Source organism: Phoxinus phoxinus (genome assembly GCF_949152265.1).
Source record: "Phoxinus phoxinus genome assembly, chromosome: 21".
Taxonomy (NCBI): Eukaryota; Metazoa; Chordata; class Actinopteri; order Cypriniformes; family Leuciscidae; genus Phoxinus; species Phoxinus phoxinus.
Window position 1 is genome coordinate 8570524 of NC_136896.1, and position 15885 is coordinate 8586408.

The following is a 15885-nucleotide window of genomic DNA, read 5'->3' on the forward strand; positions in this document are numbered from 1 at the left end:
TGAAAACAGCCTCCTGTGATTATATAACAAAAGTGCAACACTTATGAACTAGACACCGATCTGCGCATGCGTGGAAGTGTGACGCACTGTAGCCAATCAAAACTCGCGCTCTAAATTTTAAACTTTAACCGGAAGAAACGATCATAACAAGAAAGGCACTGCTGTATCTCGTTCCTTTTTCGTTTTACTTTTAATATCTCTTCTCCATCTTCAAGAAAATGAATCTTGGTAGTGACGACCAGACTAAAATGTACTTTTATGAGAACAGACTTCAAACATTCGTTGGGTGGCCGTTTGAAGAGGGCTGCATTTGCACTCCAGAAAATGTGAGTGAACCCTTTGATCCAGCTAGCCCGGACATTTGTTTTGTAGGTGCTACAAAAAGAAATGCAATGTTTTCCGCTTTATACATGCCTTGTTGTTCTATAGATGGCCAAAGCTGGATTTATTCACACCCCGTCGGAGAATAGTCCAGATATAGCTCAGTGTTTCTTCTGTCTGAAAGAGCTGGAGGGATGGGAACCTGAAGATGACCCTGAGTGAGTCCGTGTCTTTTAAACTTTCCACTACTGCATTATAGATCTGAGAGAGGCTTTGTCTCTGTAATGCAATAAGACCCGGATTTCAAGTCAGGGTTATTTGATTTAATAAATGTCATTAGCCCCCTTACTGCGCATTTTGTTCCTGATGTGCTGTGTGTTTCTTGTATTATCAGGAAAGAGCATAAAACACATTCTTCCTCCTGTGATTTTATCTTGCTGAAGAAGACAGTGGACAGTCTGACTGTGGAGGAGTTTCTGAAACTTCAGAAAGAGAGACAAAAGTTTATCATTGTAAGTATGAGCTCACTGACAGAACGTCACATTTATTTATATAGCGCTTTATGCTGTAAGTTACAGATTGTTGCAAAGCAGCTTCACATGAATAAACAGAAAAATAACAGTGTAAATGTAATTTATGAAACAAATTGAGTTTCAGCCGTAAAGAAGCTCTACAGATTGTTTCAGTTCAATAATTGTCAATGTTGGAAAGTTCATAAATGTATGAAACATGTTCAATTCAGCTATAAGCAGCTCAACAGAAGCCAATAGTGTCATTATTCAGCTCAATAACAGTGTCGATATTGCAAAGTTAGTGTCATTATCCAGCTCAAATCTGTTCAAATATTGTTCTCATCAAGCCAAAGGTGACAGTGGCAAGGAACCAAAACTCCGTCAGGTGATAGTAGTGGAGAAACAAACAAAAAATCGAATACATCCCTCGAGTCTGTATAATATCGTAACATGATTTCACCAAAGTACAACATGTTCCTGGAACAACGTTTCAATCAACCAATCAGATTTGAGGGACAAGTTTACAGTTTATGTGCATTTTAGGCTTAGAACCAGTGTTTGGTGCTTCTACATCAGTGTTATTCACCTCTCATTGGGTTAGGACTACATTAGTCTCACGTAACCAGACCTTCAGACTGACGGCAGAAGGTCTGTCCCCAGTTGCATAAAGCACCTTAAGTGAAATTTTCCCTTAAGTTCGCCCTTATGTTTCCCTTAAACCTAAGGGTGTTGCAGAAAAATACCCTTAAGTGTTACTTAACTGTTTTTTAAGTGAAACGTCATAAACACTTAGAATTTCCCTTAAATGCTTTTTTTCACTTAAATAACGTTAATCCCTTAAAAAGCGTTAAGTGTTGCATAAAACCCCTTAACGGTCATTTCCCTAAGTATAACTTAAGGTTTGGAAATCGTAACCTTAAGAGTAACGCGGACAAAAAATAAGACGACATGGCTGAATTTATGGAACCAGCTGAAGATCATTATGTGCCAAGAAGAATTTTTAGGGATAGGGAGAACCCTATTGTTGCATGAATACCGTTTTGATCGACGCGCAATATTTGACATCACTAACAAACTAGACGGCGACCTTGACCGTGTCACAGATCGCAACCACTCTACCTGCGGTGTTACAACTGCTTATAGCACTGCGTTTTTTTGCAACTGGGAGTTTTCAGACGATAGTGGGAGATGTTTTCCACGTTCATAAATCGTCTGTCAGCAGAGTGGTTCACCGGATTGCGGGGGCTATTTCCCGCTTGTGTTAGTGTTTTGCGTATCTATGGCAACAACAGACTTTTATAACGTGAATCCAGGATCGCTGTCGTGAAACACTTAAATGTTTCCCTTACCTAAGAGAATCGTTTAAGAGATTATATGCAACACCCTTAAGTTATTCTCTTAGGTAAGGGGAAATCGCCCCTTAAGTGTCATACTTAAGGGAAAAACTTAAGGTGCTTTATGCAACCGGGCACTGGACTCTATCGCAGCTTTCATTGGCCAAGGACCGCTCAAGAGGACGTTTGACTGACATGTAGCGCAACCAATCACAGTTCGTTTTGATCAGCGTCATGTTTAGCAGACGTGAAAATGTAAAGTTGATGTCCCCAAAATAACAGACCGGCGTGCATGTAATCAATTATTCATTCAAGAATGTTGTGCAAGTTTACTTCTCATACTTTTGATAACCCAGTGTTTAGTTGATCCTGGTAAGCTCATTGTCACAGTTGTAAACACAACGCGTTCTTCTTCCACAAGGGAGCTTGGCGTCACGATGGTTTCCAGGCGGACCTTTATAGAACGCGACACACACACATCTCCCAGACATCCTGTAGAATTCAACCAATCAGATGATTACTTTGAAAATCCTGATTTGTTTCCAGTTAAGTGTCCAACGTCCGTCTGAGGCTGAGACTTGGACTACTATTTCGGACAGAAATGTTGGTTCAGGATCAACAAAATGTCTTACTTGATGGCGAAATCACAGTGACCCGTAATGCATTACGTTAGGTACTAGGGCATGTTCAGGAGATAAAGTCAAGTCTCAAATCCCTTTTGTTTATAGTTGTGTAATCTGCACTTTAGCTTTATAAACACTCTTACGGGACATTTCATTTATTATATTTAAAATATGTATTATTTCTAGGGATTTCCTTTGATCATGTAAACAACTTTTAGACATGCTATTTTAAATGGCACTACATAGAAAATGTATTTTGATTAGATGAAAGAGTAACCTAGATTGTTGTATTTGATTCGTGTTTTTCTTGTGACAAGGAAAAATGTCAAGTCGTTTTTTTTTTTTTTGCCGCTAAAAATCCACTTCCAAGTTTCCATAGCTGTATATTTTTTCCATTCTCATGCTAAGAGTATGAATGATAAATTGTATGAATAACATGCTTTGTAAACTTTTGGAAGTATGGGGAAACACTTAAAAACCAACACTGAACCTATAATTCTCCTTCAAAAGAGAGCCTTAAGAATTGTTAAATAAAACCACTTATAGAGCACCAACTACTCCACTGTTTATTAAATTGAAAGCACTAAAATTCAGAGATATTGTTGACTTCAAAACTGCACAAATCATGTACAAAATAAATAATCAGCAGCTATCGAACAGTATTCAAGGGTTGTTTCAAATGAGAGAGCAAACATCACTTAAGAGGAACATTTGTATTTAAAAAGAAATGTATAAGAACAAATTCTAAAATATCACTGCATCACAACCAAAGGAGTTAATGTATGGAACAGCTGCTATGAAGAGATGAAATCATGTACAACAATTGTAGTAATTTTAACAGACTATTTAAACTGAATATATGAAATGGATACGAAAAGGACTCGAGGTGATAGTATTGTATACAGGTTCCTTGGTCTACATATTAAGTCTAGTTATGGAGGTGTTATTATTTGATTTGATAGATGGAAATGAAAGAAGAAAAGAAAAAGGAGAAATTTTTTTGTATGTATGCATCTATATCTATGTGAATGCATGGGTTTATGTGAACAGTAGGTAGGTAGATATACGGTGTGTGTATAAGAGAAGCATCAAATTGTTTTGTATTTAACTAAAGGATAAAAATAGAGAAAGGGGGTAGGACCTGAAAAGTTTGTTATGAACTTCTTCCTACTCTTTTTTTTTTGAACATGGGAATTTCTAATTTGAGTTACTTACAATAATTTTGGCAGATTGTGCTGAGAAGTAGGCTACATGACCTTATTTAGCTGCTATTTTAATTTTGTATTTATATGCATGTCTGTATGTTCAAATAAACTACTACTACTAAAAAAAACTACTACTACTACTTTCAGAAAAAATCATGTGGCCAGGCGATTGATAAATTTGAAGAGGCCGTGAAACTCAAGAGAACTAAGATCATCCACACGGCAATGGGGGAGGAGTGAAGCGGTTCTGTGAGGGTTACGCTGACACCATTTTGGTCCATTTCTTTCTTTTGTATGTCATACAAAATGCATATTCTCCTTTTAAATGTTACCTGTGATGAAATCGTTGTCCTGTCTCTTGTTGAAGTTGATCTTATTACACACATTCTTCCTACTTTTATAGTATTTATTTCAAATGAGTTTAATAAAAACACTCTCCCATGCTCTGGAACATGTTTTCAGTCTCATGTCTTATTCTTTCTATCTTTTTGTCTGTTCTGTCAGTATAAAAACTGAAGTAAAAATGGCAAGTTATTGTAGCTGTGACAGAATTCTCTTGGGAAATGTTCTGGTATGGAAAAGTCCATATGGTAACTACTTTGTATTTCTCCTCAATGCTCTGCTCTGAAATATTACATGGGCTAAATTGCTTTTAGTAAAAATAAATAAAAAGTGGGTGCATCACAGCTCCAAAATGTATTAACAAGCCCTCACAGTGATAATAATAATTAAAAAAATTTGAGCAGTTGTGTGCCTTCTTTATTAGTAATTTATTATTCATTTATTTATTGGTTGAGCAATCACTTTTCTGTGATTTTCGTGCTTTTATTTTTGTCCTAATTCCTTTTAGTGAAAAAAAAACCTTTCTTGACCCAGTAATCATTAATTACTGGAACAATCGTGAAAATTAAGTGTGGAAAGACTATGTATCAGTATTTTTCATTTATGATTACAAAAAAGGTGGATGGATAATGTCATGAAGGGTGTTCGTTATGCACTGTACGTCATGTTTCCTCTGTACCAGTCATGCGTAATCTTGCGCTCAGTGTTAGTTGGATTCAGACTGCACACACCGTTGAGGAATAAATGTCCAAGCAACCAACCTTTTCTCTTAAAACCACAGAACTTTTCTACTGTTAACACCTTGCATGTCAGCATATGTTGTCGACATCTTGGATGGGCAGCCTCAACATCACTTATTCCAGCGCGTGTGGTTTATTCCATCAGCTCCTGGGATCCTTCACTTCAGCATCTGATCGCGTCGCACAGATAATGGCATGGTTTTCAGCTTAGTTTCTGTGTTGTCCTGAATCGGAATCGCAAATATACTGTCCGATATGAAAAATACATTCGGTTTCGTGGTCGTCAGCGGGGGCTTAACTGGTATTCTTAGTTTCAGCTGTTTAGCGCTCGCCATTGGAACTGAATACTGGTACATCATTGAAGACAAGCGCGCGAACCACACTGACCCGGCGCGCAGTAACTCTGGACTTTGGGGAGTTACAGATGGTATGGCGTTTTCATTATGTCTTCTTTACCCATGAGAAGCTTTGAATTAACTGATTGTAGTCCGATTCTTTTTTGAATAGATGCATCTTTGGCTTTTGCTGGTGCGTAGTTCACTGACAGTTCGTTTGACCAATGAATTTCCAGGACCTTTTCTGTCATAACTGAATAAGTAGCCATACAAATAATTTCATAGATATTGCACCCACAGAATAATTTCTGCACCCTGGTGATTTGTTTTGTGTTTCTGACTAGATGTCCAAAGTCATACAGAAGACACTGGATATTCAGAATCAGAAAGGCAGATGAAAAGTAAGTGTTATCCTTTTCATGAACAAAATTACCATAACTCCATCTAAACTCTGCTTATTGTACTGCAATGAATGTTCCATCATGAAATATCAGGCTATCTGTATCACTGAGCCATGCATAAGATGTTAGTTGGTGTTTTATAAGCCATTTCTGTGTATGGCATAACAGCTATAATTTACTTAATTCAGTCATGCATAAAGTGATTGCCATCTTACTGCCTCTGAGTCTGGTGATGCTGGTGTTTGGAGGTATCTGCGGTCTCGTCAGTTCCCTAGCCAGAAGCCGGACACTCCTGATCGGATCCGCTTCATATTTCCTCCTGTGCAGTAAGTCTGACCCACTGAATGCCATGTTTGCTCAGTAAACAAACATCTACTGTTTTAAAAGTAAAGATGCACAATGTATTATATGTTGCCCGCAAAAAAGTTTGTCAACAGAGGACACCACTTTGAATGAGCGTCTGAAGAGAACATAGACATATTGTCTATGGGGGGCTATTAATACACACAGTGCAGTCACCGTGTCATAAGTTATAGTAGAGGAATGTTTAGCTAATGTTTTTAATGTGAAATAAACCTTTTGGACGACACACTATCTGCCACATTGAAGAACTCATGGTTATCACTTCTACCTCACCATATCACACCACATGAATGCCTGCAAGATGTGCTGCCTAGTTTTTTAAAACACATTTTGCACTGTGCAACTACATTTGACAGATTTTGTGCCTCGTAAAGCATGCTATCCATGTTTTAAAGGCATAGTAAGTGAATTCTTTGAAACGCTGTTGAAAGTGGATCGGATAGAGCTCCACAACACACTCGTAGCCAATCAGCATTAGCTGGTGTAGGCTATATACTCATGATGGAGGAGTTTTGAGTGTCATTGTTTGTCTGGAGCTGGCATCTATACCATGATGGTTGTTGAACAAACGCGGGGTTACCGGATTAGTTTGAAGTCGACAAAACCAAAACAATTAAATCATGCTTTGTTGGTACCATGATGCTGATCATCAACTTCCTCTGTCAGCTCAGGCTTTGATCCTGAGTTCATGGAGCGCATACACGAAAGCGTGACATCAGTAGCGAACAGCCAATCACATGCCTTAAAACCGAGAGAAACTGCGATTCACTTCTCACGAGAGAATCAGCGAGATTACTTTATCTCTTCTGCCGGAAATTAAGAGATTTTAAGAATATGAATTACATAATGCATTTACACAGCAAGAAGAAAATATCTTGCTGTCAGTGCAAGTGAAAGTTGTGAGGTTAGTTTATAGTTGATATAGGTTTACAGAGACTCGGACGTGTAAGCTCACATTTAGTCATTTTTAATGCTACCGATTCCAAATCTTATTTATATTACATAGTATCTGTATATGATTATGTTCATTTAATCTAAATGTTTAATTATAATAAATAATCTTTGCTAAAATACAATTTTGTATTTAAAAACATTTAGCTATGTAGTGACCTTTAATTTGGAACCAGACTCACTTTATTGCATCAGAGATTTGTAACTTTGCATCAAAGATGATTGGTCCAATTTTGGTTTGCGATCTCTTACGCAGGTTAGCCGTGGAGTGTAAGTTACTATACCGATGAACATTACTAAAACCCAGGGTTGACGCAAACTAAACTCAGACATACCTGGCTATCCACCTTAACCGTCTTAATGGTACAGGCCCAGTGTGCTGCTGGCAACTAACAACCAACTCTTGCTTGTATACTCAATATACTGTATATGTTCATCTTTTGTTCTTCCTTCTCTTTCTTTCATCATCCTCACTTGTCATTCTATCATGCTTCATCTATGATAAAGAGACATCCTCTCTTCTTGAATTTTGGGGGCGGAGCAATGAAGGGTGTTTGAATGTTTGTTTGGGCTGATTTCAAATATCAACGGTGTTTCTCAGAAATCGCTTACTGCGCATTTAACTTGAAGAATTTCTGTTTTGACTGCAGGTAGCACAAATTGTCAGAACACCTTGTCCCCACTACATTTTGAAAGCTGCTTTTCTGTTAAAATTACTTTAGATAATATGGGTGTTTCACATAAATTCACTTTTTTTTATTATTATTGCCAGCCAGAAAGCATTTAAATACATATTATTTTTTACAAAAGTGTAATGGCTCCAGAATATTTTGTTGTATGAATATCTGAACATGCAATATATCAAAAGAAAGACCAGACCCTCTGCTTTTGAACAAAAACACGTTGTATTCTAGCTTTGTATTCTTTTTTATCAACACTTGAATGTGGGTAGTTTCATAGAAAAAGCAACATTTTGAGCAAAAAAATTACGTTTTTGGCAAAGACTACGTCTGGATCGGATTCAGAACGATGATCAAAACATAGATGAAGTAGATCGAGTCCATCAACACCCTTAAAGCTTGCACAGTCCTGGGTTCGACATCATTCCACTTGCTGACATTAGGCAGTTTTGATTTGTATGCTGCAATGTTGATGTTGTTATTTTACATAATATGCTAACATACTGTATGATATCGCTTGTTTTTGCTTCTTCTTCACATGTCTTTTGATTGGAGATTATACTCTTTCAGAAGATGCCTAATAGCATCATTAAATACCTTAAATCATAAATAAAGGATACATTTAAACATGTGCAGCACACATACATTCACTGGCTGCCACCTACTGGTGTAATTATGTGGGTGGGACTAATGCAAGGGTGGTAATCCTCTTAACTAGTGCTCACCAATTTCAGCAAATCTCTTTGGGCGAACGCAAACAACATAATTAACATTCATGAGCCCAACAACAGCCTGCCTGCCATTAGTGTGACATGTCATGCATTGACAACATGCTATATACTGTACATGCAATAAGAATTGTTAAATAGATCAAACATTTTACACCGAAGTAACTTTTAGCATGTTCTAAGTCTCAGGCGAATTAAACTTGTTTTTTGAAGACTGATGGGGTGCAACATATGTAAACAAAGTTCAAGTTCATGCATTTGGTTGTGCAGTTCTCTGAATGACATTCGAAAACTGGAAAGCTAAAGGCATTATTCACCAAGAGTAATTGTTATGTCAGAGTCTTATGGGACTGAAGTTATTGCGTTTCATTGTTTTCCTCTCATGTAATTGATAGGATAATAGAGAATGTTCCCCCAGCTGTGATTGAAATCGGCAATCTTAAGGTGAAAGGGAAAGGTGAAACCAAAAAAGATCTGGGCAGATTTATGTGAAGGATGATACAGCCTCCAGTTATTCTATGCATCAGTCTCTCATTTAAATGTGACAGTATTGCTTTTGTTCTTCAGACAGTAAACACATGTACAAGAAGAAGAAAATAAAATAGAATAACAATCCATGCTGAGTGCAACCAGAGCTCATTTCCTGAGACCCATGCAAGAAATCCCAAAGCAACTTAAGTATCACAGGCAGAAGAATTTAGCTTTGATCTTCGTACATGCACACATAGACATATCTGGTTTGCTCTTTACCCTGACACCAAACAGCATCTCACAGCCTGTCCTCTCACTATGCAGCATGACTTGAATAAAGGTTTCCTTAAAGGAACCAGCCAATGATTCTCAGTATTTACCAGCGTGGTAATAAAGAGCGCATGGCAAGAGTTTAACACGGTGAAGCTTGGAATGTAATTCCAAATCCTCTATTTGTTGGACTGGTTATCACGGAAAGGAACGTAGTGAAAGTGCGGATGCAATTTTGAAGGAATATTTTTTACATCAGAGAATTTCACACGGACTATATTTTGTTAACGGTTTTCCGCTCATAAGATGAAAAATCAGAGCATCTATTCACCAGGCTGTGACTTGTGACATACACAGTGCTATATACAAATAATCCGTAGTTTCTGGAGAGTACAGACTGTTTGTTCTAAATGAACCGGCAAATGTAAGATCAAAAACAAGCCAGTCTGTTCCGGTCTAGACTCTTGGCCATGCTAATTAGAAAATCTCTGTTTATTGGCTTAATTATATGTGCATATTATGGCTGGTGGAAATCCATTCTCATTTTGTCAGTGTTTAATTAGATGTGATTTTTTGCTGCTGTGTATCCACATCAGCACATTCTGTCTTAATGAAGATTTGGTAATAATGGCTCGCGCCTTGGAATCATCAGGCGCACCAGGGAGCCACAGGAAGCTAGTTTGACTTCCTCCCTATTTACAACGCTGATGCTTTTATTAATTTTGAGAAAGCGGATGCTGTAGAGTAGACTATGGTCGTGTGTTTATGGCTCTGTGCTTACAGTAAGTTTCTCTGCATGTCTGGGAGGAGAATGTTTTTCATATTAAGTTCTGGTTCAGTTGATCAGAGAAAAAGACAAATAGTTTTTGACGGCTTACAATATGGGTTTATCAAACTAAAGCACTTACATAATGCAAACAATATGCGAGCGGGAATAAGATCACTGGATCCAGATCATTTAGCACAGACACAAAATGTTACAGTCATTTAAACCTGAAGCAAAAGCTTGTCAAAGATCTGAATCAGTAAATCACCCTTGTTGTTTACAAAAAAGTATTTTGCCACTCAAGTCACACTTAAGTGTCATTGATTTAAAAAAATAAAACCAAGTGGCATCTTCAAACAAGGACAAATATTTATGTAAATATCCGAGCAGCTGATTGGTTCTCTTGAAGCCGACCGCTTTGTTCATAACTTATTTATTTATGTCCCTAACCAGAACAACCCTGTGCAGCGTGCCATGGGAATTTTCACCCTCCCCAGCACCACCTGCCCTAGGTCTGCTAGGGGGATTCTCCCTATACTTTCCATGCAGCAGCTCGAATTCTATTCATCATTCATGTGCATTTTTCGGTTATGTCCTTCAGATCTAGTCCGCCAAGATTAAGCCTAAAAATGCACATCCCATGCTTATCAATAAATGCTGTTTAAATCTATTCCAAGAGTTGTCATGATTGAACTGCACTTTTCAGAGACATTTCTTTTTAAACATAAACTATGGAGAAAACATATTTCAATGCATTTGCATTCCCCCGAGAAACTTTGTGTTCGATTGCTAAACCTTTGCGTTCCTCCACAAAACTTTTTGCGTTCCCCCCGAGAAACCGAGTTCTTTGCGAGTACACAGTTTCTCTGGAGAATGCAAAACATTTTCGGGAGAATGCAAAAGCATCTACATATAATTTTCACTCACATCTCATATTTTTTTCATCACCATGCTCCTTTAGGGGCTTTGTAAATATAAAATCATATGGTATTTATTTATTATTATTTGTATTATCATTTAAAAAAAGAAAGAAAGATAGCACAAATGGACTTTTCAAACTAAATATTTCACTAAAATAAGTTGTGATAGTGCAAAATGCCAGCACATCGGAGTCTTTAAATGTATTATTCATGACTGAATGTAGATAAATGTGGCAATGAAAAAACCACCCCAGCCCACACGCAACAAATGTTCTGTCAACTACTTGTCATTGATTAAAAGAAATTGCCAAGAAGCATAATAATAACTGGATTTTAACATTAGATCTGTGGAATCAAGACTGATTGTTGTCGATTAAAATAATTTTTTAGCCCACAGCTAAATGTTAAATGTCTTTTTAAAATCCACCTACAAAGCAAAAAGAATGTCTTGTTAACCTCTGATAGAACGAGGTGTTGTCTAAAAAATGATGCTTAATTGGTTTTGTTTGTGTGTGTGCATTGATGCGTGCTTGTGCATGTGTTTTCTCAGGTCTTCTCACTCTCTCTGGGCTGAGCTTGTACATCAGGTTCTCTCAGAAGGCTCTGGAAGAGGCTGTAAGGCGGATGGGCCGCGAGCAGATGGCTCAAGTGTACACGTCATACGGGTGGTCAATGGGCATGGCCTGGATCTCCTTTCTCCTGGAGGTGATCACTGGCCTTCTTCTACTGCTGGCTGCCAGGCTGGTGCCTTTAACTCAGTATGAAGAGTCTGTTGCTCCCATATAGAGCAGGTTTGTTGAACAATACATGTCCATTTCAGGCAAGAGACAGTATTTGTCAAGGTAAGACTCCTCTCAGTCTTATAGTTATCAAAAATGCAGAACCTACACATGTACATTACCTGTCCATAGTTTGGACACATCTGTTTTATTTCTATTATGACTGTTTTCCACATTTTAGAAGAATGGTTAAGTCATTAAAACCATAAAATAACACAAATGGAAGTAAACTGAAATTTCAAAAGAAAAAAAAAAGGGGTGTGATGATATTCATAAGCACATTTTTGTCTTCAAAACTAATTTCAAACACTTAAAATCACGAGAAACATTTCTTTTGAGCAGTACTGTAGACAACCAAATTGCCCTTGCAAAATGGAACAAATTGCATAAGTCTGTTATGTAAATTTAATTTTGATATATCTTTTGTAGATAACTGCTCCTGTAATTGCTAGTAAATTTCACGTGTTTGCTTCTCTGTGATGTATTATCTTTTATGCCCGGCTCCTGTTTTCCAGTATTCATATTTGCTGTTTTCTCTATTGTCCTTGATTTCACATTATGAGTGGGGCATGTAAAAGGAAGCATGACGTAACTGCAATCCATTGTTCATTAAATATGTGTAGTGTATGAAAAGGCCTTTCTGAAAGATATTCATTTACCTTCTGCACTTTGATTCGCTTTATATCTTCTTTGATGTTTTAAATGGCTTCATATTTCATGATAGTGAGCTTTGCATCTGATGTGTAATTTATTTGCATGGGTCTTTTTTAGAAACTATGTGCTAAGATGGATCATATATAATCAAAGTTATTTCTCTCCTCACATTTCTAGCAATTAAACAAATTTAATATGCACTGCCAATATAGAGACATTCCACAATCCCTTGGACTTTGAATGTCTTGTGAATGGTGTTCTTGTAAATACTGTTATCGTAAACAAAACAAAAGTCTTCTCATTTATATTTGTGTTTCTTGAGTGTTTCGCACTTTAACTTGATTAGTAACTGCTGTTGTTTGTCGTATAGACAGCTTTCAGTCTCAAAGAGATAGTGCTTTATGAAAATCTCTGTTGACTATTATTCTGATTTTGGCTTATGGCAACAGTGAGAAATATTATGCTTTTAGATATCTGTCAAGATTAAAGCCTAACTGAATTGTCCTGTAGATAATGGTTGTTTGGATATTGTTAATTCTGGAAATGACCCTATTTACTTTGGCTTTGCAAAAATAAAGGTGCATCAGAAGACTTGGAAAACATCTGACTTGCAGACAAATAATAATAATATATCAGGGACAACTGCAATATTTCAATATTTTTTTTTTTTAGTGTACGCTCTAATTTTGATTATACATAGAAACAGCTTTAAACAAATCAACAACAGAAGAACAAATGTTACTCAGTCACTCGGGATTTAAATAAATGAAGGTGCTTTTGGCACACTTGGCTGAATTTATAAATCATAAAGATTGTAATGTCTTAAGAGTGCAGCAGTGGGTTTAATTTTTTTGCTTTAATTCTGCTTTAACACTCTCAGAGGGTGACAAGCTGGCAAGAAATCAGATTAATTCAAGTTCATTTTCAGGTGTGGAAAGAAAATTGAAAGAAAGTGTTTGATGAGACTGACTTTTTTTGATTCGAGCTAAATATTGCTCTTGGTGCTTCTTACCAAACTGAAACTGACTATTGTTCATTTGCCTAATTTTGTGTAAATTAGAGATTTCACTTTAAGTCCAGGCTGGTCTGAAACGACAGATTTCCAAACTACTGCATCCCAAACAGATGTAAATGTTTTTTTGTTGAATTATTCACAGCCTATAAATGATGTTTTGTTGCCGTGCTTCTTTTTTTTTTTTTTACATCTCTTAGATGAATACATTGAGTATAGTAATAGCACTCAAGCCTTCACTGAATAATTTTGAATTTCAGTTGGAGCCAGTCTGTTTTTGTGGCCTCCTCCACACAAGTTGATTAGTCCCCCCATCAGTCGTACACGTCCCCATCAGAGCCAGCAGACCACACAAGGCTGAAATTAATGTTCCTTTGGTGTGGCCTCGTGGCTCAGTCCATAAAGACAGTATTTTTCCATCATGTCATGTTTCACTCATATGCAGCCTATTGATTGTGCCTATCAATTGCATAGGGTATTTATGCAACCACATGCAGCACACTTCCCCCCCAAATAATCAATTCTATTCAATTCACATTTTTTTGTATAGCGCGTTTCACAATACATGTCGTTTTAAAGCAGCTTTACAGAAAAACGCAAGTTTCTACATTACAAGAGTAATCTGTTATCAGAGGTGACTGTCAAAGTTATGTCAAAAATGTACTGTTCTAAAATACAAATCACGCAGTTAGCTAATATCATGTATTCATGTAGGCAGAAACAATGATCTCATTATCAATTTTTACAAGTTGTAATTATAAAGATAACAATACATAGAAAATGTGTCAGTTATGAATATTGATTCAGAGTTGGCGTCATCTAAAGCCCTAGCAGGGGATGGCTCCTCTCTTCACATGTGTTGGGGGATCTGAAGTCTGGATCCAAACTGGAGCTGGCGTACTCTCTATCCCGAGGTAGAGACAGAACAGCAAATGGAAAATAATTAGTGTAGCTGCTGTTCATAACATAAAAAATAAATAAAAAAAGAGTCATGTGCATTTCATCTGATGTAACTGAAGTACAAGGTTATGAGGTGCATTATGTGAATGCTTGGCTAAAGAGATGCGTCTTTAGTCTAGATTTAAACTGGGAGAGTGTGTCTCAGCCTTGAACATTATCAGGAAATCTATTCCAGAGTTTAGGAGCCAGAAGCCTAGTTTTGTGACCTTAAAGAACATGGTGGGTTGTAGGGCGATAGAAGATTGGTTAAATATACAGAGGAGCTCAACCATTTAGAGCCTTATAGGTCAGTCGTTTGTAATCGATACAGAACTTAATAGATAACCAGTGTAAAGATGATAAAATTGGGGTTACAGTGGAGGACATAATTATTTGATCCGTTACTGATTTTGTAAGTTCACCCACATACAAGGAAATGAAGGGTATATCATTTTTATGGTAGGTTTATTTTGACGGATAGAGACAGAATATCAACCAAAAAATCCAGAAAAAGCACATTATATAAAGGTTATAAATTGATTTGCATTTCAGTAATTGAAATAAGTGTTTGATCCCCAAGCAAAACTGCCTTGGTACTTGGTACTGCCTAGACGTTTCTTGTAGTTGGTCACTAGGTTTGCACACATCTCAGGAGGGATTTTGGTCCACTCCTCTTTACAGATACTCTCTAAATCCTTAAGGTTTCTTGGCTGTCGCTTTGCAACTATAAGTTTCAGCTCCCTTTTCTATAGGATTAAGGTCTGGAGACTGGCCAGGCCACTCCAAGTCCAAGACCTTAATGCACTTCTTCTTGAGCCAGTCCTATGTTGCCTGGGCGGTTTGGGTCATTGTCATGCTGGAAGACCCATCCATGACCCAACTTCAGTGTCCTGGCTGAGGGAAGGAGGTTCTCATCCAAGGTTTAACGGTACATGGCCCCGTCCATCGGCCCCTCAATACAGTGAAGTCGTCCTGTACCCTTACCAGAGAAACAGCCCCAGAGCAATGTTTCCACCTCTGTGCTTGACTGTAGGGATGGTGTTCTTGGGGTCATAGTCAGTTCTCTTCCTCCAAACACGACAAGTTGAGTTGATGCCAAAGAGCTCAATTTAGGTCTCGTCTGACCACAACACTTTCTCACAAGCCTTCTCAGAATCATTAGATGTTCTTTGGCAAACTTCATTCGGGCTTCTATATGTGCCTTCTTGAGCAGGGGGACCTAGCGGGCGCTGCAGGATTTCAATCCATTGCGGCGTAGTGTGTTACAGTTGTGGTCACTGTGGTCCCAACTGCCTTGAGATCATTAACAAGCTCCTCTCGTGTAGTTCTGGGCTGATCCCTCACCTTTCTCATGATCATCCGTACCCAATGAGGCCAGATCTTGCATGGAGCTCCAGTCAGAGGGCGATTGATTTTTCATTTTGTATTTCTTCCATTTCTGAATAATAATAACCTTTATATAATGTTTTTTTTCCTGGATTTTTTGGTTGATATTCTGCCTCTAACCGTTAAAATAAACCTACCATAAAAATGATAGAC

The 15885-nt window shown here is 37.6% G+C and overlaps 2 protein-coding genes across 2 annotated transcripts; both read left to right on the top strand.

The window, feature by feature from the left end:
- The first annotated feature begins 64 nt into the window (after positions 1-64).
- Positions 65-5064, top strand: birc5a (baculoviral IAP repeat containing 5a). The gene is made up of 4 exons (XM_079596393.1): positions 65-326; positions 430-539; positions 716-833; positions 4143-5064. Exons 1-4 carry the CDS (start codon positions 219-221, stop codon positions 4233-4235), a joined length of 429 nt encoding a protein of 142 aa, XP_079452519.1. The 5' UTR covers positions 65-218; the 3' UTR covers positions 4236-5064.
- tmem235b (transmembrane protein 235b) lies at positions 5018-12695 on the top strand. Its single transcript, XM_079596392.1, has 4 exons — positions 5018-5504; positions 5757-5813; positions 6002-6139; positions 11513-12695. The coding sequence occupies exons 1-4, from the start codon at positions 5333-5335 to the stop codon at positions 11746-11748; spliced, it is 603 nt and encodes a 200-aa protein (XP_079452518.1). The 5' UTR covers positions 5018-5332; the 3' UTR covers positions 11749-12695.
- The last annotated feature ends 3190 nt before the right edge of the window (positions 12696-15885 follow it).